Source organism: Austrofundulus limnaeus, unplaced genomic scaffold, assembly GCF_001266775.1.
Source record: "Austrofundulus limnaeus strain Quisiro unplaced genomic scaffold, Austrofundulus_limnaeus-1.0 Scaffold2, whole genome shotgun sequence".
NCBI classification, from domain to species: Eukaryota; Metazoa; Chordata; class Actinopteri; order Cyprinodontiformes; family Rivulidae; genus Austrofundulus; species Austrofundulus limnaeus.
In genome coordinates this window covers 2,600,382-2,626,591 of record NW_013952404.1, presented here as the reverse complement: position 1 = coordinate 2,626,591, position 26,210 = coordinate 2,600,382, and the positions used below count along the sequence as shown (strand labels likewise).

The 26,210-nt window shown below is 39.6% G+C and overlaps 2 protein-coding genes across 4 annotated transcripts in view; one reads left to right on the top strand and one right to left on the bottom strand.

Moving 5' to 3' along the window:
- Positions 1 to 1,575: 1,575 nt before the first annotated feature.
- The window catches only part of tfb1m (transcription factor B1, mitochondrial), a 28,879-nt gene continuing 4,244 nt past the window's right edge, over positions 1,576 to 26,210 (bottom strand). For all 3 annotated transcript variants that reach the window (XM_014010622.1, XM_014010638.1, XM_014010631.1), the window contains exons 7-8: positions 5,328 to 5,455; positions 1,576 to 2,617 (exon numbers count right to left, since the gene is read on the bottom strand). In XM_014010622.1, the coding sequence (XP_013866076.1) occupies positions 2,389 to 2,617; positions 5,328 to 5,455 (357 nt within the window). In that variant the 3' untranslated portion in view covers positions 1,576 to 2,388. The remainder of the gene's footprint in view (positions 2,618 to 5,327; positions 5,456 to 26,210) is intronic.
- Positions 14,859 to 18,457, top strand: LOC106519110 (claudin-20). Its single transcript, XM_014010649.1, has 2 exons — positions 14,859 to 15,063; positions 15,548 to 18,457. The coding sequence occupies exon 2, from the start codon at positions 15,703 to 15,705 to the stop codon at positions 16,426 to 16,428; it is 726 nt and encodes a 241-aa protein (XP_013866103.1). The 5' UTR covers positions 14,859 to 15,063; positions 15,548 to 15,702; the 3' UTR covers positions 16,429 to 18,457.

Genomic DNA, 26,210 nt, shown 5'->3' with positions numbered 1-26,210 from the left:
TGCCGCCCCTTTATAGGGATCATTAGGAGATATGCTTTAATGCTGTTTACTCACTCAAAATGCCACTGCAATGTAGCATTTTGTAGCAAATTTTCACATATCTTAGCATTTAAAGACTATATTTAAACTGTGAGGGGCCACAAAATTGCCACATATGGGATTTTTTTTAAAACTCAAAATCCAGGTCAAGAYTTCTGAAATTCCTCTTCAACTTAAATCTTAAATTATTCCTGAAACTTGACAAAACGTATTTCAGGATCACATGTGTTAGGACCGTGGCTTTATGTTTAAACATGCTTTGGCCATGCAGCAGTACATTTACTGCAAAGTGTGTTTCCAGCTGTGTGAAAGCAGCCTGAAGCCAATCGTTGAGTTTGAAGAGGTTTTCAAATGCTTCAGCCAGCGCATGACAGGAGCTGTCAGCCAGGCATACAGAGAAACCATTTCTATTTCATGACCCTTTCTCACTCTCTCACTGTCAGCAGCTACCACTGTTGCTTTTGGCAAAGATGCTTAACCAAAAGAGAAAACATTCAAAAGATCACGGAATCAAAAAATTCTCATTAAAAAGGAAAAAAATAGATCTTAGGAGACATAAGTTTGCATTATGCAAAAATAATAATATACATAATTAATAAACTAAGAAGCAAAATGATGAGAAAAAACAAAATCAGGCCAACAGATGACACAAAACAGCCACAGAAAATGAACATTAATGCTAAATCATTAAAGTGCCTGTGACATTCATACAGTCATATGAAAAAGTTTGGGCACCCTTGTTAAATTTTCCTCATTTACCTTCATAAATCATTGATTGTTTGGATTAAAAATATCAGGTAAATATATCATATAGGGGACAAACACGGTCATATTTGAGAAGTGAAATGAAGTTGATATGATATATTGAAAGTGTGCAATAATTGTTTWAACAAAACAACCTGCAAAACGGCTGCAACTCATGAAGTGAGTGAGACAAAGCTAAAATCTGCTCGACTTGTTCTKTGAGTCTGAACGTCTTGGCCCTCACTGATATTCTTTTTGTGGTTTCTGTTAGTCCTGCTGTATAAACACCTTCCTAAGCCGATATCAAATTATGTTAAGTCGTCCAAAATTAAATTACAGGCRTCTAACTGTTGTTTGCCAGCTCAGGTATCAGTCAAGTTGCAGATACAATGTTAAAACCAGACAGCATTGATGTAAACTCAAATAATTTTTCTGCACAAAATCTCATTAATGCAAAAACAACCCTGTTGCTTATCTTTGCAGGAGATAATTTCTCACCAATAAAATGTGTCTTTATCAAAATAAAAGCTTCACATAGCAAAAGACTTATCTAGATTTTTTATTTTTATTTTTTCTGGGGGGGCGGGTGAGATGTAAAACTCAAACACACTGCTCCTGCCCGTGTCGATTCTCGATTGCAGCGAGAGATTATCACCCACCTCTCATCGAAACTGAGTGAAGTCTCCCTCTGGCAAGTCGACCCAAACATACCATCTGTCGCACTGGCAGGGTGCAGCACCGCCGTGTTCTGCTGGTGACAATCTCTTCTAATATTCAAAGAGGAAGACTGAATCCTTAAACAATAAACAACATTTATTCACCGTTTTGACCGTCTTAACACACAAATATTTCTGGCTTAATAAACAAAACTCRTTTTCTTCATTTTGCTTCCTTTACAGCTCAACAGTATTGAGCTTATTTGGATGAACAGTAGAAGAGAAACAAAGCTGAGATAATCTCACATTAACTAACCAAAGCACAATAAACATATTGTTATAAAAAAGGATTAAAACATTTTTTGTTTTATTTAACAAAAGACTTTTTCTTTTAAGCTGACAAATTCACAGCAGTTTCTCTACCCCTTTAAAGAGCCGTCTCCCAAGTGACTAAGCAATGCACACTTGAAAAGGGAAAAAGAAAAAAAAAAATGTCCTGGATGTGGCGCTGCCATGTTCTCGTTCTCTAAATCACCCTGAAAGCACTGACATTTCTTTCAGGTCCCACAGGACAAGGTGTTGGATGGAAATGAAGAAAGAACTGGGACATAAAGAGACACTTACTCGCCAGGAGCTAGCGTGGGGCTGCTTTCTTTTCCTTTTTCCAAAAAACACGAATGTCGCATCCAAGAAAATTGTGCTCTTACACTATTTATGTATTTCAAATAGCTTATTTCTCCCTGGGTGCCGGAAGAGTGTTTAAAAATGCATGCCTATGCCAGGTGGAAATGTCAGAGCTAAGAGCAATGTGTTGTTTCCATCTGCTAACAGACTATTTGTGGGCCTCTCTTGGTTTTAGGCTTTTTTATTATTATTTTTTTTCTTTTTCTGCTACTGCCCACCTCTGAAAGTTGACTGGCAGTATTCCTCAGCAGGKTTGAGGAGCACTTCAAGATGAATCTGAGTGTTTTTTCTTTCTCGCGTGCTTCAGACGGAGCTCCTCTCTGAACTCGTAGCTGAGGAGACCGGGCTCCTCGGCGCAGAGCCCAGCGTAAGCGTCTGCTAAGGCACGAATGTGCGGGATGGTGAGGTGGGTGGGAAGCAGGACGGGGTCCACGTCGGCCCTCTGCATCATCTCCTGCGTCATCTCGGGGCGGTGCGCCTCGGGAAACAGCATTCTGCGGAGCGAGATGTGAGAAGGTTTGATGGAACCAATCGTAACATTCAGGTCACTTTGATATCTTCATGACGCGTGCAGTTTTAATGGCATCTGAACATTCAAACAGAAAGAAGTGATCTCTCTCTGCAGTGCTTTCAAATCTGAAAAGTTAATTGAAATTACACGAAAAGCTGCCTGAGAACTTTTAATTTTAGTCCACCCTCATGCTATGTAGTCAGGTGATGTCAGGAGATTTTTAGAAACATCTGAGTCTGAATTTCTAATTGACTGCAGCTGAAAGCTAAATCAATACACGTGTGAGTATCAGTCTGTTACCAAAATAACTTGTGAACCAAATTGATTGATTAAAGGGGCAATATTATGTGTTTTATATGCTCAGGCATATATTTAAATACTATACCATAATAAAGTATATTTGTCACCTTTAGCTGTTATTAAAATGCTGTTTTTATGTTTAAATTGAAAAAAAATATATCTTCTCATCACTTCCTCTTCTAAACCCCTTGAAATTGGCCTCTGTCTCTTTAAGAACCACCTTCCGCTTCTGTCTCGCCCATTTCAGTGCGGGGGAKGGGGGGGCTGCYATGWTGCAGTTTACTKGGCATCTGAAAATACATTTCCTCAAAGGTATTTTTAATCTGAAAAGAGCTTCACTGAATGAGAACTAATGTTGAGAGCTCAGCAGACAGTTAGGTTTCACTTTCACCTGAGAGCCTGCAGGATTCATGGGCGGGGTGTGTGGGGAGGTGGGGGGTGCGCGCTGCCATGAGGAAGTTCGGCTTAAAGACACATTCCAGGGGCGTTTCTGGTCACCACCTGTCGTTTTGCTCCTCAGCATGGCTKCCTAAAAACGCTGCAGGATTTCTCAAACATGCATGAATGAGTCAAAGCAAGGCTTTGGGCATGTTTTTTATGCGCGTATAACATTATAACAAGATATAAAACTCAAAGTTGATTTTACATGATATTGCCCCTTTAAAGGGAACACTTCATTAAAATCCACTTTTTTAGCCATTAATTATATTTTGTTGTGTACTTGGAGTCTTAGGAGTCAAGAAAATTTGAACTTAAGTCTCTTCTATTCTTTTTGGGTCATATTTTTCAACCTGTTCGGTTTTCCCTATTTTCTATGACTTTTTTTTAACTATTATGCCAAATTATTTGTGACGAATCCGCCAAATATGGTCTGAACTACAATTTCATCATCTTCATTCTCCTCTGGCTCTGGGTCAGACTCTGGYTCCAACATGTGAGGCTGGATGGACAAGTCTATACAAACTATAATGGACCGCTCTGGAAGACGGAGGGGTGTGTGTGTGTGAAGCGCCTTGTTTGGATTTAAAGAGACAGCCTCAAAACAAGTTGATCTGAGACAAACTTCAGAAAAGGAGTGAAAGAGGGGCTTGTGGAGTTACAATAAGGTGGAATTTAGACCAAAGCATTGCAGTTCCACTTCATAGAGATCCTAACTAAATGATTTAAATGTGAAAAAGGATTTAAAAGCATAGGTCTCTTTCATTGGATGTTCAATTACAACTGGTTAAAATTTCAAGTCAATACAATTTAAGATGCCTGCCACAACGAACTAACATAAACTAATTAAAAATCACAGCAAAGCTGTCCATCTAACCAAGTGTTACTCTTACATCAGCCAAAACATTTTTTGATCTTGTTTTGAGACTGATATACTAAACAAGAGCAGAATGTGTCAGATTACTAATATTAGACTGAAAATTCTCCTTATTTCAAGACGTCTTACCATGTGCATTTGTTTTATTCCACTGGCAGATTATTTCATTTAATTTGAGAAGATTCAGACTCAAATTAGGAGAAAATGTCCAGGATAACAACATTAATAATGTAACACATTCTGCTCATGCTATCAGTCTCAAAACAAGATCAAAAATACATTTTGGCTGGCTATAAAAGAGTAAGAGATGGATGGATGGACATTTTTTGCAGTGATTTCAGTCAATTTCACAATAGCTGAGCCAAAATTTGATGTAGTAGAAGCTGAGAGTGTTTCATAACACACTCCGAGCAACATTTTGAAATATTTGCACCAAAAATGGCTACAACTCGAAGAGTTTTTATTTCAGTCTAAACCTCTGGCATGAAAAGCAGCAAGCAACGTGCATGTTTTAAAGGAACACCAGGCCTTTAATGTGTCAGTGGGTTTGCAAACATTAGCCATTTCCACACWCTGTGAAATACAGATGCTCTTAGGTGCTTCACCACCAATTCTGCCTCCAAATTTGGTGCCGTGGCCGCCAACCTGCTGCTGTTATATAAAGTGTGCAGCTTGGTCTTCCTGTGCCAYCTCAGTGACTCATAATTGCTGCTCTCTTTCACACGAGCCTGCGTTCTTTTGTTAGCCGGGCCTACATACGCTTCCCCATCAAGCGTGGGGGTGATGGACAGTGATCACATGCATGTGGGGGAGTGGGTTTGTTGTTTTGAACATGGCTCTGAAGTTGCTTCACTGTTAAGGGTTTGGTTACAAAAAGCATCAAAAGCTGTGTCTTCCTTTGTCGGAGCGGGGCAATCTAAAGCCACTGTAATTACTGATGAGATGAAGACACAGCTGTCAGAGAGCAGAATGAAAAATGTAGAAGGAGAATGAAACATGAGTTAAGATTAAAAAGTAAGAGAGAGAAGCTGAGGATAGAGGCCTCGCCAGTCACATGGAGTTTTATAATCATGCTTACGCTATTCCTTTATGGCAATGCTTCCTGCGGAACTGGAAAACGTTCCTGACGAGTTTCTCCACCAGCTTGAAGGATTGTTGAATCTGAGCTTGAGGCAGTGGGGTGAAGTGAACAACTCCCACATCCACCTACACAGAGAGAAAATCACAGCAGGAGAGTTAGCACAAACCTTGAAAATGGATTGAAGTGTGTGCTCGTAGAAATGGGGGGGGGTTGTCTGAGGGAGCAGACAGGTGTGATGAGAGAGGAGAATACAAAGTGTGGAGAAGAATGCCCATCTGCCAAATGGCCAGAAAGATACAGAGTAAGACAAAGAGAGAAAATGAGAGCGATCATCTCACTGGGCTGAAACAAAGCCGAGGGGCAGGAAGTGGCGTGACGCAGCATGGCTGGGTAGCTGCTGGGTTCCAGTTGCCACAGTAACACCTGTGCGTGGACCAAAGAAACTGAGCCTYGCCGTCGCCGCATCACCAGGGAGTTCCTTAATACCCGTAAGCCTGACTCACGATAGCTCCACATTACTTCCTCACAGTTTCTGTCAACAGAAGTCTCATTTCCACTGAGTAACTAACTAATACAGAACAAATATAAACAGATCCAGTGAGAGCTTCATTAAGAGCTTACATCCTGCTGAAAAGAATGAACTGTTTTTAACACCTTCAAGGTTGCAACAACAAAAAAAGAAAACTATTCCCCTCTAAATCCTCGGTTTCAAAGCTCAGCCTAACAAGCATATTTTTGAATAATGTTTGCAATGAATGTAAATTCAACCAAGCAGAAATATTCCCAAACTAAAGCTTTAGCTGCCATTTATTTGTCTGATCCRTTCCCACAACTGCCTGAGATTTAAGCTGACTCTGAATTTCTAGCGTTACTCAGTGTTAACTCTACCTCTTAACCCTTCGTTTGGAGCCATGAGGGGGTAAGGATTGAAACACTCTACTTCAAATTACCCTTCTACAAAGATACGCCCTCAGGTGTTGCTGATTCCAATCATGTTCCAATACATAATGCCACTACGAGTTATCCATCATACATCAGTCTTTTTCACAATGGCTTTAATTAGTTCACTATAAGAACTTAAAACCTGACATGCATATCCTTCAAATACAAAAAGTCAAAGAAAAATATTCAGACATTGATTTTACCCATTTTGTCACGTAACTGACATTTTTTCTTTTGAATTTGATACGGCCAAAGTGAAACAGGAAGTGACATCAAAGGGGAACTCTTTAAAAAGAGGAACTCCCTGGTTTGAACTCTGATCTGAGTCTTCTTCATCCCTTTGATTAGCGACTCAAAATAATTCAAAGAAACATCAGATTCTTCTCTAGTCTGTTAGCCATTGTGGCTAACATGCAGATGTTCCCCTTTGACACCACTTCCTGTTGCAACTCACGTGAATATCTTAACAACTGTTCATCTCAGTGGCATGAAATATATTTTGCAATATGCTATAATTTTAAACTTTCCAAAAATACATTCATATTTATCACAAAACTATGCTGTCACAGGCGCTTTAACCAACAATGTAAACTTCATAGATGTCAGAAATCTGTTGAAACAGTTATATTTCAAAGGGTGTTTCAGATTTCATTTAACCCTGCATGTTAGAGCTGTTGTACAATCAGGGCAATGGTCCATTTCATGTGGACCAATGGCAGCGAAAGACAGTGAGCGGCAGAGCAGAGTAGCTGACCGTCTATCTTTCCATCTTAGGTAACAGCCTTACTTCCCTGGTGAGGGAGAACTGAACTGAATAACACACCAAGACGCTGAGCAGACTAACAATGGAGCTCCATGGAGACATTTCCTCAGCGTTAGTCATAATAATAATAATACATTTCATTCCAGTCAAGTGCTTTTTGGCTTTTAGTGTCTTTCAAGATGCTTAAAGTGGGTTTTTTTAGAGCCAGACAAAAATAAGCTTTTTTATAAATTACTCTTACATCTGAAATGAAATTATTTGAGATAATGAAGTGGRAAAAAATGACTTTTTCTGGTATAGAGCATACAACTTAAAAAAGGCAAAAACATGAAACCTCACAGAAATGAGGGGGGAAGCAAAGGTGTGCACGATGATGATAACGAGTGAATATCTACGTAATTGCCGCAGTTTCATTGAACTTTAAAAGGCAAACAAACATTACCCTAAAGACAAACCTTCCCTCCTACACACACGTCATAGAGGTAAAATAAAAAGACGTCTAATTCAGCTCAACAGTCCTCCTGTTGTGAACACAAGCCCTGCGGAGCTCCTCATGCACGTCTACTGCTTGGGTTTCTAGATGGTGTGACTCACTCATTCACAGCTGCCTTTTGCTTTGGAGCTCGGGGCTGGTCGCGATAATAGGAGGGAGAAAGCTCAAACGGTCCAAGAGCGTGCAAACGATTTCTAATGAAAGATGAAGATGCCCCTTTCCTMTGAACAACAGAAGAGGCACTTGTATAATGCAGCACTATCTCTTATCAGATCTATAGATCGCTGTGTAGTCCAGAGATGCTGCTGAGCTTCCTGCCGCAGTGGCGTTTAATGGGACGGCAGCGGTGGGGAGTGTTTGTCTCCACAGCCCTGAAGGCTGTGTGCCGGAACAGCACAGAGAAAGCTTCAAAGTATTCAGTTCAGCTTCAGATGCTATGACAAGGAAGGTGGAAACAGGAATGTTCAAGCTGTATTTAGCTGTAAAATAATTTCACTTTAAATGTTGATTTTTGTCAGCCACAACAATAAATGATGACGTCAGGGTTCATTCACAATAATGTCCCTTTAATTTACATTTTAAATAAAGGACATGGTGCAGGGATTAAAAACATGAATTCCTCCACCTGTCAAATCAACGTGATCGTGATTTTATATCTGGATTTGAAAAAAAAAATGCTTTTATTAATCCTTCAGTAACGCAAGATCAGACAGACCACCATCGGCTAGGAAGAAGCAATAAAAAGGAATATCCTTAATTTCACTCTCTGTTGAAATAATTAGGCCATTTATATTCCACATTTCATGATTTAAGAGAGGAGCAAGAGGAAAAGTCGATATTGGAACTATGCAGGCAGCATTTCACCCCTTAGGTTGTCCAAGTCATTTCGCAACTATGATTTATGAACGGCCTTGCTACATGGCTCGACTAGGTAGCGCCGCTGTAATATATCCCACTGCCTGTCATTAATTCTCTCTCTGATAACCTCAACATGCAAGGAAACTCAATCTTAAATCACACAATGTAACCTGGCCCTGCATCTGGAGGTGTTCTGAGCATGTTTTAACTCTGTGAAACTTCTAACTTCCTCGACCTTTACAGAGTAAACTAATTATAGGAGGGACACTGGCTTCCTGACCCTAAATAACAGCTTAAATGTCTGTCCGTGTGGTTCAGCTGTCTCCTCTTCAGCTGTACTGAAGTAGCAGAGAACGCTGCAAATGAAAACAGACGAGAGTCGGACATTCTTTGACAAATGTCACTARGGATGTAACAATCAACCGCGAGTCAATCAATAATCAATTATAGCTGCTTGAATTGTGAATCGACTGGTAAAAATAAATGAATCGATTTCATTGTAAGTTATGTCTTCAAGACAGTGTTCAGCTTGGTACGTGATAACTTCTGGTCACACAWGGATTTATGATGACATTTTTATTTATTTAATTTAATTTGAAGACAACAGACAGTTACAGCTTGACACAAGGACAAAAATGATCTATAACCAAACAATTAAAATTTTGGATAGAAAATCAGTTAGATTTCAACACTCTAATATTCTTRAAAAACTGAATATGATGACCTTTGATAGTTTTATTAAATACTTCAATGTATCTTTAATTTTTAAATGTTTGAATGGTCTAGCTTCGTTGGTGCTGAGTGACCTGGTGGTTCCTCTTAAATCTGGAGGTTCTGTAACTCGAGGTGCATCAAGGAAGAACTGTAAGGTACCTTTTCATTTTGGTCAAACTGCATTTTCTGTGCAAGGCATTAAAATGTGGAATTCTTTACCTGAGGATTTGAAACCGATTCCAGACTGGCACATTTTTAGATTAAAACTGAAGGAATTTCTTAAAAATGACCAGATTTGTAGTCACCGTTAACAGTAAACTGTGATGATTTTAAGATGGCTTGTTAATTTTATTCTGGTATATTTTAAGTGTTTTTAGGATTTGTATTGTATGATATTTTATCTTTCATGTTGTTTTATTGTTTTTAAACTTTATATTGTTAAAAGCCCATCTGGGGACGAGCATTGCAAACTAGCTAAGGCTGTTATCGTGTTCTGTATTTGTTATATGTAACACGTGTCCCCATGCAAATACAGGTGGGAAAAAAATGGCTACAACTCAGTTTGTTGAAAAATATAAACTGAAAATTATCGTAATCGTGGACTTAAAAATCGATATTCGAATCGGGGCTTGAGTGAATCACTACTAGGGGTGGGAATCTTTTACTATGTCACGATTTGATTCGATTCAGATTTTTGGGGTCATGATTCGATTCAAAATCAATTTTTTCATTCAAAACTCAATGTGAGCCCATTTGTCGTGTTCCTAAAGTGCTTCATCTTCATTTTGCAAATTTTGAACACAATGAAGCTCATGTCAAACTCAGACTCATTCAGTAAAAAAACAAAATGAGCCCAAATCTTTGCATTCAATGAAGACAGGGTCAGTTGAATCTCTCTTTCCTCCAGTTTTGTAGTTTCTTCTTTGTTTTGGTGCTTTCTGCGCATGCATACATTCCAAAACCAGCTCCATACGATGTCAGGACRTCACATTGGGACATTTTAAATCGATTCTGAATCTTTGTAAATGAGAATCACGATTCCAATTTAGAACAATTTTTTGGTGCACCCCTATACATCCCTAAAAGTCACTATTTTTAAAGTTGTATTACTCATTCGGCTTTCTTTGACTCTAAATTAATTTAACAACAACAATCAGTTTTGAATTGGATTTTCCATGAACAGAAACTTGCTTAGAAAATAGAAAGTAATTCATCTGCTAAAGCTCAAGAGAAGAGCAAAATAAGAGCCGATTCCATCTAAGTCACCCATCTACTTGTGTCCACAACTTTCAACCATTTTTGGTCCCACTAGAGAACTAAACCTCGACATCCATATTAACATGCTTGTGCATTAACATATTTCATGTTTGACCTTCCCAAAGCTCAGCAGGAAACTATTACTCCAGCTTTGCCCTGTGGTTCCCCAGGTCCATTTTCTCCTATACCACCTCCGATGTGTCTTTCTTGGTGAGTTCTTGGCCGATGGGGCGCGAGGAGTAATTTGTCATGTCCCTCTAAGCGTAACCAAGATGAGATGGCAGGGGCCCCGGGGCACCACCTGAACCACCAGCGCTTGTGCTTACATAAAGAAGTGCTTGGAGAAAGAAGAAGAAAAAAAAGTAGGGGGATGGAAGAAAGCTATAAACAGCCAGGGAAGAGAGAGCAGCTCACAGAGAACGTGCAACCAAAGCAGTAAGAGCTGCATTAATCATGACAATACCTTGAGAAGACAACCTCTATTACATCAGTGGAAGAAGCTACCTTCATCGAGAAGAGAAGGCAGCAGTCGGTGTCACAGAAAATACCAGGGTAATGCCAAAGGTGTATAGGAGGAAATGGGTTTGACTGGCTTCCTACAGCATATTTACCAAAAAGAATTGGCTCACGACATGCACAGAGGACACCATAGTCTTTAACAAGATCTGCTCGCTTGAAAGATGCTTTCGTCACAGAAAAGCAAAAACTTTGCCTTAGAATGTGCACTTTACCATGCCAAAAAAAAAAAAAACAGACAGCATGGGAAAATATCTCAGTGGCGTATTTTAAAAGATATAAATGTCATTCGCATTGTACGCTTGGGAAATTTCAAGTTAAAGATTTGCCAGAAACATGAAGAAATCTAAACCCAGACCCTACACACACAAAAAACCAGTGTTGATAGCAACATCACAGCTACCAGACAACACCTTGCATCCGAAACTGTGAACAAACGGCCCTTGCAAGACGATGAGCACAGAAAACCAATTACGCAGGGGAAGACATAAAAGAGGAAAATGCAAATTGATCGATAAAAGCTCCTCATGTGGGCAAAAAGACTGTGTGGCCGATTTGGCTGCGTCTCAKAGCTATGCTGCAGAAAGGCTCCAGAGCTCTGCTGTAGGGTGATAAAACAAAGGGGACCACACTTTACAAAAAGCCCATCGCACATCGTAGCATCACACGTCTGCACTTACAGAGTGTTACGTCAACTGCATTTTGCCCCTCTCCTTGCACTTTTTTTCTTCCCTTTTCATCTGTTCCCTGGATAATCTAGTTATTTATTTATCTTACTCCCAGAAGAACAACACAGCATCAGCACTTAAGATCTTGTCTGTTACAAGGAGAGCGATCGCACGTGCCCGGCCGTAGTGTGTCTGCAGGAAAGAGGAAAAATGTCTCCTCCTGCTGCAGTGGTATCCCACAAGGAGCTCTGTGGATGTTGAGCTGCTGCAGGTTGAAACCCACATCAAATTGGAAGTAATGCAGTGTGCACCATCCCACAATCTGGCCACGTCGCATTTTGAAAAAGGGATCTCTTGGGGGGTTGTTTGTGGGAAAAGACGAATATAGGGCGAGGAGTCAAATTGAACAAACAAATCAATAAGTAAACAAATCAGTTGCCACCAGTGTCTTTAAAGACAACACGCTGATGCAACTAATAACTGATAATTTCCTACCGTGAGCTGCTGCTGCTCATTAGTGCATGCAACAAAAAACATTTATTAATTGTGGTCGATTTACCTCCCCACAGGGTCATTATTCTGTCCTCTTTGTCATTCATGAATCAAGGCCACCCTATAACCACTCCCTTCCTTGTTATGTCCTCTGCAGACAGGAGGAAGAGACAGGGTAGCAGCTGTGAGTTTTAGCCTCCTGCTGACTGATGAAGACGACGCTCTGGGGAGGGTCAGTTTTGGCATGTTGGGGTACACATGCTCCTCTGGCCTCTGGTTCGCCACATAAACTCACAAAGCCTCAGAAGACTTAGACTGACCCATTCTCTTAATATTAATGACAGCAGCTATTTCTTCCGTCTAAATTAGATTACCCTTCCCAGCTGTGCAGCGAGGCCGTGATTGGAAATATTATCGTGACTTCACATCTCTGTCAGTTCTTATCTTGTAGCAACAGCAGCGCTGCATTATGATTACCACTGCTCGATGCAGAAATGTGATGGCTTTAATTCTGTTCATTTACATTACAGCGCAGAGAATGTTTTCTCCATCCAGAACAGCACACAAACAGTTCATCATATAAAACCAATTACCAGCTCTTTTATTAACAATATGCTGCAAAACTTTATGTTCCAGTTAATGATGCAAAACAATGCATGTCTAAACATAAATGTACATCGATTCCACATTATAATCATACACATGATCAGATTCAAGTTGGTGCAGACACGATCCATTTCTCAACATAATGGTACTGATTAAGCAGCAATATACAAATAAGGTCCACACATCATATATTATTTAAAAAAATACTAAAGTTGTCTGTTTTATGGGGGGAAATTGGTACTTCCCATTTAATTTAGTTTATAAAGTTTATTAATTTCTTTTAAAAAACAAAACAAATTCTATATAATCATACACATGATCAGATTCAAGTTGGTGCAGACACGATCCATTTCTCAACATAATGGTACTGATTAAGCAGCAATATACAAATAAGGTCCACACATCATATATTATTTAAAAAAATACTAAAGTTGTCTGTTTTATGGGGGGAAATTGGTACTTCCTATTTAATTTAGTTTATAAAGTTTATTAATTTCTTTTAAAAAACAAAACAAATTCTATATACAACAAGAAAAACAAATCATAAATTAAATGAAAGGCAGCAGAAACAAGAAAAATCATATATCTGCCTCTTTTTACAAAAAAATATTCAAACAATAATCTTCAAATAACAAAAAACAAAAAAATAACTCCTTCTTGAGCAACAATTCATACAGATACAAGTTATCCTAAATCATATTTATCTGTGACTTCAAAACAACATCTATCAAAAGATTACTATGAAAATAGTGACAGGCTTAAATTTTAAGTTCTGAATAATAAGATGTGTTAATAAAATTAACCAAATGCACAAATATRGCCATTTATTTAAACTACAAGTATATGAAAGCACATTCTGTAAAATTTAAAGCTGATATGCTCACACTGGTGTATGGATAAGTGTGAAATAATTCAATATTAACACATCAGAGTGTAAACATATGGCTGCTGTGTTGCTGGAGAAGATTAATTGAAATAATTTTGCTACRCTTTTGCAAACAAAATTTTGAAGATTCTGAAATGATCAAAACCACACCAAAGTTTGGATACAAGTTATTAGATTTTCCTGTGATTTCAGAAATGTTCTTAGGTTTTATTAGCCTTGAAGCCAAAGGTTAAAAATTGGTGGTTTAATATTTAGTGGTGTGGGGGGWAAATACTAAACAGAATATATTATCAGTTGCATAAAAATTTAAGTTAACAATGTGAAATTGTTGGATAAATGTAGTAAAGCAACAAATGTAGGCTTTTTTAAATTGGCATTTGCAAACACTGTAGGCAGTTAGGGTCTATTCTGTACACAGGTTTTAACCCAACTCTAATTTGGTTTACTTCTATTAGGTACATTTTTGACACTGAAGTAACACGGGATATTAAACTAGATAATAATCACTTACCAGTAAGTAGTTTTTCAGTCAATAGTAGTGGAATACTTTCAAATTGAYTTAAAAAACGTTTTAATCACCTAACTGTAGACTAAGTCTGCAGTGCAAATTGCATTTATTGAACAAATGCATATCGCTCACAGCCTTTAGTTTAAACCAGAGATTTAAACTAAAAACTCAAATTTAAACTGAATTAATTAAAATCTGTCCAGTTTTTCAAAAGAAATTTTGTTAACAGACAGACCGGCTGACCCTACATTACATACGGAGTATTTGGGTGATGCTCAACTACTACCACATCAAATTCTAGCCTAAAGGCTGTAAAACTGAGTTGAAGCCATTTTTGTCTTGATTAAAGGTCAATTATCTGCGGCAGCCATCTTGAATTGGGCAGACTGGCAGAAGTTAATCAGTTGTAGATGAACCCAATAAAATAATTYCGAAAGGTTCATTAAACGAGCCGATTTCTATTTAAGAGCTTTGATTGTCGATATTTTGTGATTTAGTGGTGGGATTATTCAGATAAAAAACAAAACAMAACAATTAAATAAAAACTATTTYACAGATGAAACAAAGAAACAAGTATTTCAAGAAGTAAATGTGCTCGGTAGACGTTAAAATAACTGTTAATCCATTCGAATAAAGGCTCATGCCCCAGCTGTAGAGATTACAGTAGATTGCTGTATAACCGTTGCTGAAGTTGTGTGGCAGAACATACACACACWCTCWCACACACACACACACCGCGTGAGGAGAGAGAGAAAGAGCCGAGCAATGAAAGGAGGAGGAGAAAGAGAAAGAGGGGGAGACRGCGGCTGCGCTACGCTTACTTCTCCCAGGCTCCGGCCGAGCCTGTGTGGTCTCTCTCCCGCCGCTGTTGCTAAGGAAATGGATGGATTGAATGGATCCGTGGTCCGGGGTGCAACGTCCTCCTCGCCCCCTCGCCACCACCAGCAGCACCCTGTCGTCTCTCACAGAGTGTTTACAGGATTTACTGCGAACAGCGTGACACGTCGGCTCCAGCTCTGCACCAGCCGGGGTAAGAGATTATTTTAAATTCCCTGGTTTTTTTGTTTTTTTTTTTGTTCCCCACCTCACTCAGTTGTTGGATCAAGATAAACACCGACATTTATAAGGCAAAATTTTAATTATTGCTGCATTTGATCTTAAAACACATCTAAAGTGTTTAGCTTGGCTTCAGGTTTTTCAGATGCTGAACAGCATTGGGATGAAAGTGCAGGAGTTAGAGTAGATAAGTGAGGTGAGGACGCTGCAGCTTTAAGCACTGCAATTATCAAACTCATTTCTCCAATAACAACTCTGRAGCATGCGAGAAGGCAGCATATAGAAGATGCACAGCAGTCCCTTGTGCTTTGTTAGCTAGAGTCAGCTCTTACTGGCTCAAGCTGTAGTTTGTTTCCAGCTAGAAAAGTGTGAGGTGAATATGATGAGGGAAAAAACAAAGATGAGAGAGCACAGAGACACGCTCATTTCAATTCTTCTTTCTGATCTCTCTCTTTCAGTCCAGTGGATCTGCAGCTGAGGAACTGGAGGATTTATCTGGCAGCTGGTGCACCACCAAAGAAGGGGGAGAAAGGGCAGGTGCACGGAGGGGTGGACGAGCCCGGCTGRTGCTGGGTGAATGCTGCCTGGAGACGACAACGGCTGAGGCGGCAGCATGGCATCCACCGGCATGCAGATCTTTGGATTTGTCCTGGCGCTGCTGGGCATCATGGGGGCGACGGTGGCCACCCTGCTGCCTAACTGGAAGGTCAGTGCGGATGTGGGCTCCAACATTATCACAGCGATCTCCCAGATGCAGGGACTGTGGATGGACTGCACTTGGTACAGCACCGGCATGTTCAGCTGCACACTTAAGTATTCGGTGCTCTCCCTCCCTGCGTATCTGCAGACTGCTCGCACCACCATGGTGCTGTGCTGCGTGCTGGCTGCCATGGGCCTCTGCCTTGCGTCCCTGGGACTGAAATGCACCCGTTGGGGGGGCGGACGGCGCTCCAAGCGGCACGCCGCCATCGCCAGCGGTGGCTGCTTCGTCGCGGCGGGCTTTCTGTGCCTGGTGCCCGCTTCTTGGTTCACCAACGAGGTCATCACCAACTTCCTGGACTCCAGCGTGCCCGAGAGCAATAAGTTCGAGCCCGGGGGCGCTGTGTACGTGGCCTTTGTTTCGGCGGGTTTCCTTTTCGTGGGGGGGTCTATCTTCTGCTTGTCCTGCTCGGGGAAGAGGCACGGTCCTCAAGAYTTGGTTCTGCTTCCTCCACCTGACAAACTGCTGCTCCAGCAGCAGCAGCAACAGCTGCTCCAGCAGCAGGAGCTCCAGCACCAGTACTGCTCTCTCTCCCCACTAGACAATAAAACTGGCTACAGCCTGCAGGATTATGTGTAAAAAAGCATTGCTGTGTGCGCAACAAACGGCTAAAGGAAGACAAGCCTGAGGGGGAAACCATCACATGCTAAAGACTGGATTTTACTCCAGACTGAGGTGGAGAAACGAGGAGAGAGGAGGGCAACAACTTTGAATTAATCTCTTCTTTTCCATCTTGCTTGTCTCCTTTATTTTCTCCTGTTTTGCAAGCACAAGCAGTGGAGGAATTCCCTAAGCAGCGCCTTGGAACAAACAAGGAGAATGTTTAAGGAGCCAGGATATGTTGCTGCAGAATCGAAGGAAGCCCCAACTAAAAGCAGTCTTCATCAGTAAATCACAATAAGCGCTCCCTAGGGAATGGATTGAGCAAAAACGGAAACCTTCCGCGTAGATTTTTCTCCCCTCTCACCAAAGGTTTGAGTTGAAAGGAAATAAGCAATCATTTAGCTGCTACTTACAATCGCTCGTATCAGTACCCTMTCATTTGATAAACTAGGCAATATAAATGCAGAGTGCAGTGTCTAAAATCCCCTTTCATAGGAAGCCATTGTAGTTTTTCGTATCTACTAGAATGCAACCTGGAATGGATTGAAATAAATGGTCGTGTTTCTGTTAGCTGCTAGAAGGATGTTGATATTTTTGCCACTAGAGCATGCTGTATGGAGCCTGTCTGCGTATTTTAAAAAGTGGAATGCTTGGTAGAAGACTGAACCACAAAATGCCTGTGCCTGAAAAGCTGTAGAAACATAACCCTGCTGTAACTGTTGAAAGAGGACTGTCAGGAGGAAGAGTGGGCTGCTCTGATGGATTTAACTCAAAAACAGAAAATAATAATTGCAGGCAGACCAATGCCTGTGTCTTTCCCCGCAGGTGGAAATATGAGAGAGACGGAGAGAAATACGCAGGAATAGATTCACTGCTTAGTRGACTTTTTCATATTTCTATCATGTAGACACAACCCGCCTGTAAGTAGCAGCTGCTCATCACGATCCATCCCAGACATGCACACCTACGTACTTACACATGCTTTTGTGTGCCTTTTTATGTACCCAGTAAACATACAGCGTTTTTGAATGTGCTTTTCATTCCTGTCATCTGCCTCTGCACTGCCATGGAAACTAAATTCAGTATTTGAGTATCTTTATTGTCTGGGGGGGGAGAGCCGCTTGTCAGTCACTGCTGTTTGAGGGGGCATCATTTTTTTTTTATTTCCACCCGTCATGGCATGCAGTACGCTTTAATCAGAGCTTCTGCTCACATTACTTTCACTAATCTCATTTATTCCTTCTTCTGACGTTCACATTCCATACAAGACGGGGATGAACAGATATTTAGCGGCGCAGCGGCAAAGCTGAGGCAGAGGACGAGAAGCTTCCTGCGAGTCGAACTGATAGCCGGCTCTTAAAAAAGGTTTGAGTCATTCTCCATATGTGACTTGTTTTTCAAGTGCGTCAGCAGAGCGCATATGCTACCAGTCTCCACCTGCGTAAGGTCTCCGTGTCTTAAATTGCATCCACTCGACTGTCCTACCAGTCAATCTCCCTTTTCCCCTTCCAACTCGTTCACCCCTGCCCTGCTTGTGTCACACGGATGTGATTTCTCATGAGAGAACACTGATGCATGTTGAAAGCGTGTCCTCTTGCAAAGCGCACATAAACAAAACTCTCCCCACCTGCTTGCATGTCATTTGCACAGCTTTGCTTTCATGGTTACCTTGCTGGAGGAGAGTACACTTTTACGGTTTAGGGTCAGGAAGGACTGTGTGTCTTTGTGTTTGAGACGGGTCCTTGTAGGCTGCGATGTATAGAACTGCACATTCTCTCATTCTCTCTCATAAACACGCAGCTTTCTGGGGGAGAGCAGATGGCTAAGCACAGATCGCCACCTGCAGGCTGCTGCCAGCACACCACAAGCATCTTTCTGGGCATCACTGGCGGTCTTGGCAGGGCCAGCTTTCCGCCGCACTCTGACTCAGCCCCCCCCGCCCGGCCGACCAAACTGGCCTCCTGACAAAAACTCACTGCCCAGGCAACATAACTGATAAATGCAATAAACAAAGTAAAGAATGTGCCATGTCATCAGCTAAACTGACACATTATGTGTTTTGAGAATGTGCCAAATTGTCTCATGATGACAGGTTTTATTATTCACTGGAGTTATTCTTTGTTTATTTTTTTATTGCGTTGTTTATACATGAATTATGCATTTGAAAAAAAGAAATGTTTTATGGATTTGTGATTTGTTCTGCCAAACTAAATTAACTAGATGCTTGTGTACAGTTCGGTGCAGCTTTCGAGGGTTATTTTAAATCCTCTTTATGCCTCATTTCCCCCAAAGCACAGCGAGACTTCACCGGGTGTGAGCGCTTCACGAAGACGACACGAGTGTTGACGTAGTCGAGTCAGGAAATCTGACCGACTGTTGTTCTGTGTACACAAGCATCTAGGATTTTAGGACAATTTGTTTTCACTGAAAGATTGTTTCAGTATGAGATACGACACTACACTCATGCCATATCTTCTTTATAAGAAGACTACTCAGTGCACTTTTTATTTGTATTACTATTTGGCAACAGTTTGGTTCAAATAACTGAGCATTTCATGCTCTCTGGACCAATTTAAATACATAACACAAGTGGCACTCTGGACAAAAAGGGAGCAATTTCTGTCTGATTGGATTCAGCAGGGAAACAGAAGCTAGAGAGTTCTCTTCTTTGTTGCTGTGCAGCTTAATCATCGGCACGCAATTTTATTTGCTTACAAGTAGCCAGAGTGCAACGTGACTTGGTCCTAAAAGTCTGCAGAGTTACAACTCTCCTGCATAAACTGTATCGAGGTGTTGATTTATGATTTTGATAACTGCAGCTTATTTTTGTGAATGCTTTTAGCACTTCTTACTTTGCCAGAGCATATTTGTGATGATGTTCACAAGTTCTGATACGGTTGTCTCAATGTGCTTGTGCAAGTAGTTCTATTTTTTACCAATAAAACTATTTTGTGAAAGCAAAAAAAAAAAAAAAAGACTGCTGAATGTTGTGTTTCACCTTTCTGCCAAAATCTACATATTGTCCGGATGGGACAGGCTGTTCTGAGTGCAGGCAGGAGGGCAGCCTGGTCATATGCTGATCCTTAAAAAATACAGAACTATCACTCCAAAATATATAAAAAATTAATTAATTAATAAAAAGAGGCACCTATAACACATAACTGTGCAAATTAGTTTAAGAGGACAGATTTCTCTAATACTAATCCACAAAGCTTTTCCAGTTATTGCTCGGTAAACTTAGCTAATGTTTGAATGGAACAACTGTTGTGCTTTTGTGACTAAAAGTTTTACTTTTCTTTAAAGGGGATTTTATTTTATTATTAAATAGTTTACTAGTTTTCTGTTTACAAAGAAAATAGGAGGAACTTTTATAAAGTTGTTTAAAAGACAATTATGTTTGGTAAAACATTGATTAAAACAACAGTTGATCAGAAAAAGGTTGAGTGCTAGTAAATACTGGTACATATAATATAGTGTAAATAAGAAATATTTGTATCATAAATACATATAAATATATGTATTATTATATATTATAAATAAATGTATTAACCAAATTCAAATGAATGTCATGAAGCTATTGGTTAGAGCTGAATATTAATGAGAAAAATAGTAAGTTTTTAACACCATTATTGTCAAAACCACTGAGAACTGAGGGCATTATTTTTTTATTCTTTATAAAAACATACACAAAAAAATGAATCCATTGTCAAAATAAACTCTCCAATATAAAAAAACGGAAATATTACAAAAGCAAGCATTAAAATCCAGAGGGACCAAACCCATAATCAGTTTTTTTTCTTTCAGTGATCAAAGAGCATAAAATGTGCTGCACTGAAACGTCTTCATCATTGAGCAGAGCTTGTTTAAAATCAAATCAAATCCCAGATGATGAGTGTCCTGTAGCCTGCTTTAAAATATATTAAATTGGTTCAGATCTGTTATTTCATTAAATCTGATTGGATTCTCCTCGTTACCCAGAGAGGAGAGTGAGAATATGTCTTCTTTAAAATACCATGGATTATTAAAGGATCTTCTCCCATTCCTCTTGGTTTAAAAAAAAAGTTTGCATCAAACAGACTGTTCTCGTGGGGACGCACTAATAAGATCCGCTCCTCGTGTATTTAACCTATATTTTCTATCAAAGACCCTCACCCTGAGTTGTCACTAAGGCAGATCTGAAATGTAAGCCTCAGACGAGGGATGGTGAGCGCTCGTTAGCTTCAGGCTGAGGTTAATTATCCCTCAACCTTCTCTTTGAACTTTTCCATCGTGAAATTGAGATTATTCATTTGACCTTTCTGAAAAGTAAATTAGCTGTCTTTACAAGCAGGTCTTCCCCAAAAATAAATAAATGAAGGAGTTTTGGTTAAAATGGTACACAAGTGAGTGATTGGCACTAAAAGCTAAAAATCAGAGGACGTTACGGAAGCGATGGGCCATTGTTTATAAATTCTGAAAATATATTGAGCCCTAATGGGGCCTTATGAGTCACCACACCCAACGTGCAGCTCTTTGTTCTCCAGAATTGTTACGCTCGCCAAGGTTCAAACTGAAGATAAAACGCAGTCGTCAACATTGAGGGAGAAATGACCTTTCTTTGTTGGAGCAGCTCTGCTGTGGTCCTGACGCTTGTGTGAGGCTGCTGGAATAATAGCAACGACCTTGGCTGCGCAGTAAACTGCTGACAAAGGCTGTAAAAGCTACAGAGATGACAAAAGGAGAGCTTGTAGGAAAACAATACATTCTGACAGTTCAAAGGAGGCCGTTTAATATTTCAGCTTTGAGTGTTGGGCTGCGCGAGCGCGAGGATTTCTGCGAGCTGAAAGTGAAGGAGGCTAAATGTTTTGAAGGGTGCGATCGTGTTGCGGTTCGGTGATCTATATTTGGCTTCTTAAAGATAATCGCTTGAAAGAATATTCGTTATATTAAAGAAAACTGAGCGCACAGACAGGCAATGACAAGTCGAGGCAGGAGGGTCCCTCGGCACATTTCCACATCTGCTTTGAAGTTCTGATGAAATTCAACCCTCCCACCAGACCCATCCATCCTTCTGTCCCTCTTAACACCTGGAATTAAGCCATGAAATTATGGTGCATAAAATTTCAATCAGGACATTTACATAAGCCACAAAGATAATTGCATACAGATTGATGTCAGCCAATGAAACGGTCTCTTTTGAATTTTTATTAAGTTAACTGGTTCCATTTTAAGTCAGTGGATCATAACTTTATTCATTTGTCACTGAACTTAAATTTAATGGAAACAGCTGGGGTTTAAAATAACTAATCAAAAAATAAACACTTGCACATCTTTTATAAGTGATCAATAATTAAACATCTGATTTTTCTTTTAGAACATGAAGAGAAAAACCGGAGACGTCGTTTTTTTTAAGGTTCCTTCTACTCTTGGTCTACAATGCACCGAGACTGTCTTTTCTGATGTTTACCCTCCTGGCATAAGTCATTGAAATAACTTCCCTCAATACTCCAGATACAGCGTTTGACCCCGTTTATGTGATATGAATAGAGCTAGATGAATTGTGCGCAGAAAAGTGTGGCAGGAGGTGAAAAAGCAGCACAGTCTCTTGGAGTAGATTCTCACAGCTACTGCTCCTGCTGTGGAGGCGAGAGCTGGGTCACGTGGGGTCACAGAGAAGATATCTATCACAATGACTGGGTTTAACTGGACTGAGGYGAAGCATGCGCTTCATTTCAAAAGGATAAATGTATTTTAAAAGACAAAAAACACCAGCAAACGCCTCAACTGGTGAAATAAAAACCACTACAGTATACATCCTGAGTTATAAATWGCCGTAAAGCTGCAGACACACGTGGAGGACACTGAAACTCTCCAAGCTCCTCTAATATTGATRCTTAATGCAGCATTAACAAATTTAATTTAGGCTCAGCTCATCTGGCCTGAGCGCTTGGTAAACAACTATGTACAAGGCAAACAGCTGTAGGGCTCTCCTCTTGTTAGCTGGTGGGTGATGGCTGATGCAGCCATTACTCAGAGCGAGCACCGACAACCATCTGCTGGAGGTACGCCTCATTCACCCCTCAGATCCATCTTTGTCAGGAATCTGTCTTCTGCTGATCTGTACTCTGTGGATGAAGAATCCTTTCTCAAGCCGCGTTTTGCCACRTATTTCACATCCATCCTTTTTTACCTCTCTATGCTTTCAACTGTTTTTGTTGGTCATCTCTTGGGATGTTTTATTTCTTTATGTCTAGTATTTCTGTCTCATTTAAATTCCTCCTATGTCTCCTTTTTTTATCCGTCTCTGTCTCCAATAAAAACCACAGTTGTTGAGAGAATATGGAGGYCTGAAGACAGCCAATTCAGTAAAGAAATTTTTATGGCAAATTTTACAGATCTGCCTCCAGTTTCAAATTCCGCTGAGCAGCAAAAAAGGCAACGAGACAGGACTACAGACATGCCTATCAAGACATGATAAAATCTTTTTATGGAAAAATCAAGCAAAAACTAGAGAAATTGCATTTCCTGCGAAAATGCTAGTGTGAACGCTTCTTGCTGAAAACTTAAGCTGAAAAGCTGCTGAAATTGAGCTGAAAAWTTTTAATAGCAAAAGTGTTAGTGTGACTACAATCTGAACAGTTGAAAGACGCAAAAAAACCTACATTTGTAGAAAAACAGCAAAAAGGAGCAAAATAGAGTTGAAATAGCAGAAAAATCTAAACGCTAAAATAGCTGAATATAGCGGAAAACATATGTAAATAGCATAAATAGTACAAATTAGTAGAAATAAGCACAAAAACAGAAAAAAAATCAGAAGAGTAGGCAGATCTAAAGTGGAAATAACATAAAATAAGCTAAAATTTGCATAAAAATAAGCTAAAGGTAGCAGCTACAAGTTGAATATAGCACCCAGATAGTGAAAGTGGTGTAAGAAATTGTAAAATTAGCAGAAAAAAAAGCATAAAAGTACAAAAAAGTGAAAATTTGTAGTAAAAATGTAGCTGGAAATTCTTTAATTAGTATAAGGAGCACACGTTTGCTGAACTTGGCATAAAAAAGTTGCAATAGCTTTAAAAATGTGTATTTAGCTTTAAAAAGCTAACTTCAGCTAATAACAGCTGAACATTAGCTAGATTTGCAGCAAATAGCTGAATATAGCAGAAAACAACTGTAAGAAGCATAAATAGCACAAACTAAGGAAAAAACACAAAAAAGTAGAAAAAAGCAGAAGAATAGCAGAAAGAAGCTGAATTTTATCTGAAATAGCAGAAAAAACTAAAATCATCAAAAACTTGCTAAAATTTGCAAACAAAGTGAAAACGAGTAGAACTGGAACAAAATGTGTAAGGCGCTGTAAAGATTTAGAAACAGTTTGAAAGATTTTAAGGATGTTGAAAACAGCTCCCTTCATTTTCAATGACAAAAAAAGTGGCTAAAAAAGTGAAATAGCTGCCGAAAAAAGTACAGAAGAATAAACGCTCTCAATAGTGTGAATGCTATGAAGCTTCTCACTGTAGATGAAAATGCCTGATAGCAGCAGGCACTCAAAAACTCCTCAACTCCTGACCAGACTACATATTAAAGACAATCACAATAACAGCAAAAATAGTTATCTTTGTTTAAATAAATTGAGATGTATGTAAAGTGGTGATGAAGTCAAAAGCAGAAGCAGTAATGGAGCTTGATGGAGGAAGTAACGGTGTGCTGCTTCCAGAAAACTTTCAAGGACAATCTCAGTCAATCAATGTGTCACATGTGAAGTGAAGCGCACTCCAGGGGTGAGAGGGACAAATTAAACAACACAGATAAGAGCCTACACCTTCCCACCCCTTGTCAATACGGACCCCAAGAGCAGCTGACCTAAACCAGATCCTGCTCATCAAGCTTAAGRTGGTCCGCTTCTTGAGTTTCTAATTAAGCAGCCAATCAACCGTCACCTGGCCTTTTCTCTCTCTTTCAGCTGGTGTTTTTTATCCCACCAAGTTTGTGACTCTCTCTGATTACATAAATTACACAACATTTAATCACTTCAAATGTTGTTCATACTCCATTTATTTTATAAATTTTATAAGTTGGTRAATGCAGAGGATATCTGTTACTGCTGAGGAAGACAAAATCTTCAAAAACCTTCTGTTGATCAATAATAGATCCAATATGATMATATTGGGACCAGCAAAACTAACACACAAAACAACACTGCATGTCCAGCACATAACAATTACATCACTAGAGCAGTTGTGCTTCAGTTTGCATCAATTCCTCTTCATTAAAACAATCAGAGATCTTTGCGCTTCAGTGGGAGTAAAACTAATGCCTGCAATTACACCGAGCTGATTTATTAAAAGGTATACAACACACACACACACACACACACACACACACACACACACACACACACACACACACACACACACACACACACACACACACACACACACACACACACACACACACACACACACAAAGTCACTAAAAAACTAACACAGGTGGTGTAGCATCTGTGGGGAAATATGAAAAAAATGAGATTTTGTAAAAGAGGGACACATTTGGTCTTACTTTTACAAGCTGCTTCTTTAAATGAGAATCAGAACAACTATATGAACTTATTAATCTGATTATTTAAACAATCTATAGCTGTAATTTGTTTTATCAAGAATAAGCCGAGTCTAAAAGAGATTGACTTTTTCATTTTGATTTTACAAGTTACCTTAGTTGCTAATTTGCAAAGAACCGTCTTCACTACTAAAAATAAGAAAAAATGTTTAGTTTTTCACATYTTTAGCTCATTACTGAGGTACAAAATTTCACTAAATGTCCTGTAATGTATTTATTCTCTGCCAGTGGTAATAAAGAAACAGGTTGAAGCTGGGTCCTTTAAAACAAGGCAGAAAAAATAACCATTTTGTTCACCCTTTATTTTATGACTCRCATTTTAATTAAGTCCCTATCAAACTAAAGGGACTAATTTTACCCAGCTCAAATGACACATTTAAACAAATAGTTATGGCTATTTCCCTCCTGAGCACTGCATACAATTTAATGCTCAATCTTCATCAGCTATGATTTAAAGTTGTGAATCATTTCTACGTTCAACACAAAATGTAAATCCATCATTCTCCTTATTCATTCAACAAATGTGTTTTATTGAAAAGCCTTTGTTTCAGGCAGAAATCTTTACTCCTGAATGTCAWAACCTCAATCGGTCCCCTTCTTGCAGCCTTTAATTTAGTTTCATACATCAGGCGGGACGTTTTTATTGTTCTCGCAGTTCTGCGTAATTACCCTGGCGTGCACCAGTAAACAATGCCGAGCCATCGAAATTTTATGACTTTTGCTGCGTGGCATAATTCTAAAAAAAGGGCCTGAATGATGCTGGGAGGATGATAACATTAAAAGACTCCACAAGCTCCATGATCTTTTATRGGACATCAGCAAAACGAGATCTGCTCATCAAGGAGTCATCATCTGTCATGATGTCAGTTTGACCAAGTGGCCGTTAATACGCTTAGTTTGGATAGATGGCCTGGGCTGGCATATAGGAGGTGCTGACTCATCGTATGGCATGGACACAAGTGCAGGGTGTGTCCTCAAATGTTTACAAATATTTCAAGTTCTCTGGGTTGTTTAAACATTTGATAATAAACTGAATCTGTTCCCAGAAACAGACTCTGCTGTAAAGTTGTAGTCAAGACCACCTAGCCAGAGAGCAAGTCAAGACCAAAACTTTTAAGGGCTGGGCCGAGTCGAGACTAGGGCTGCCACGATTAATCGATTAATCG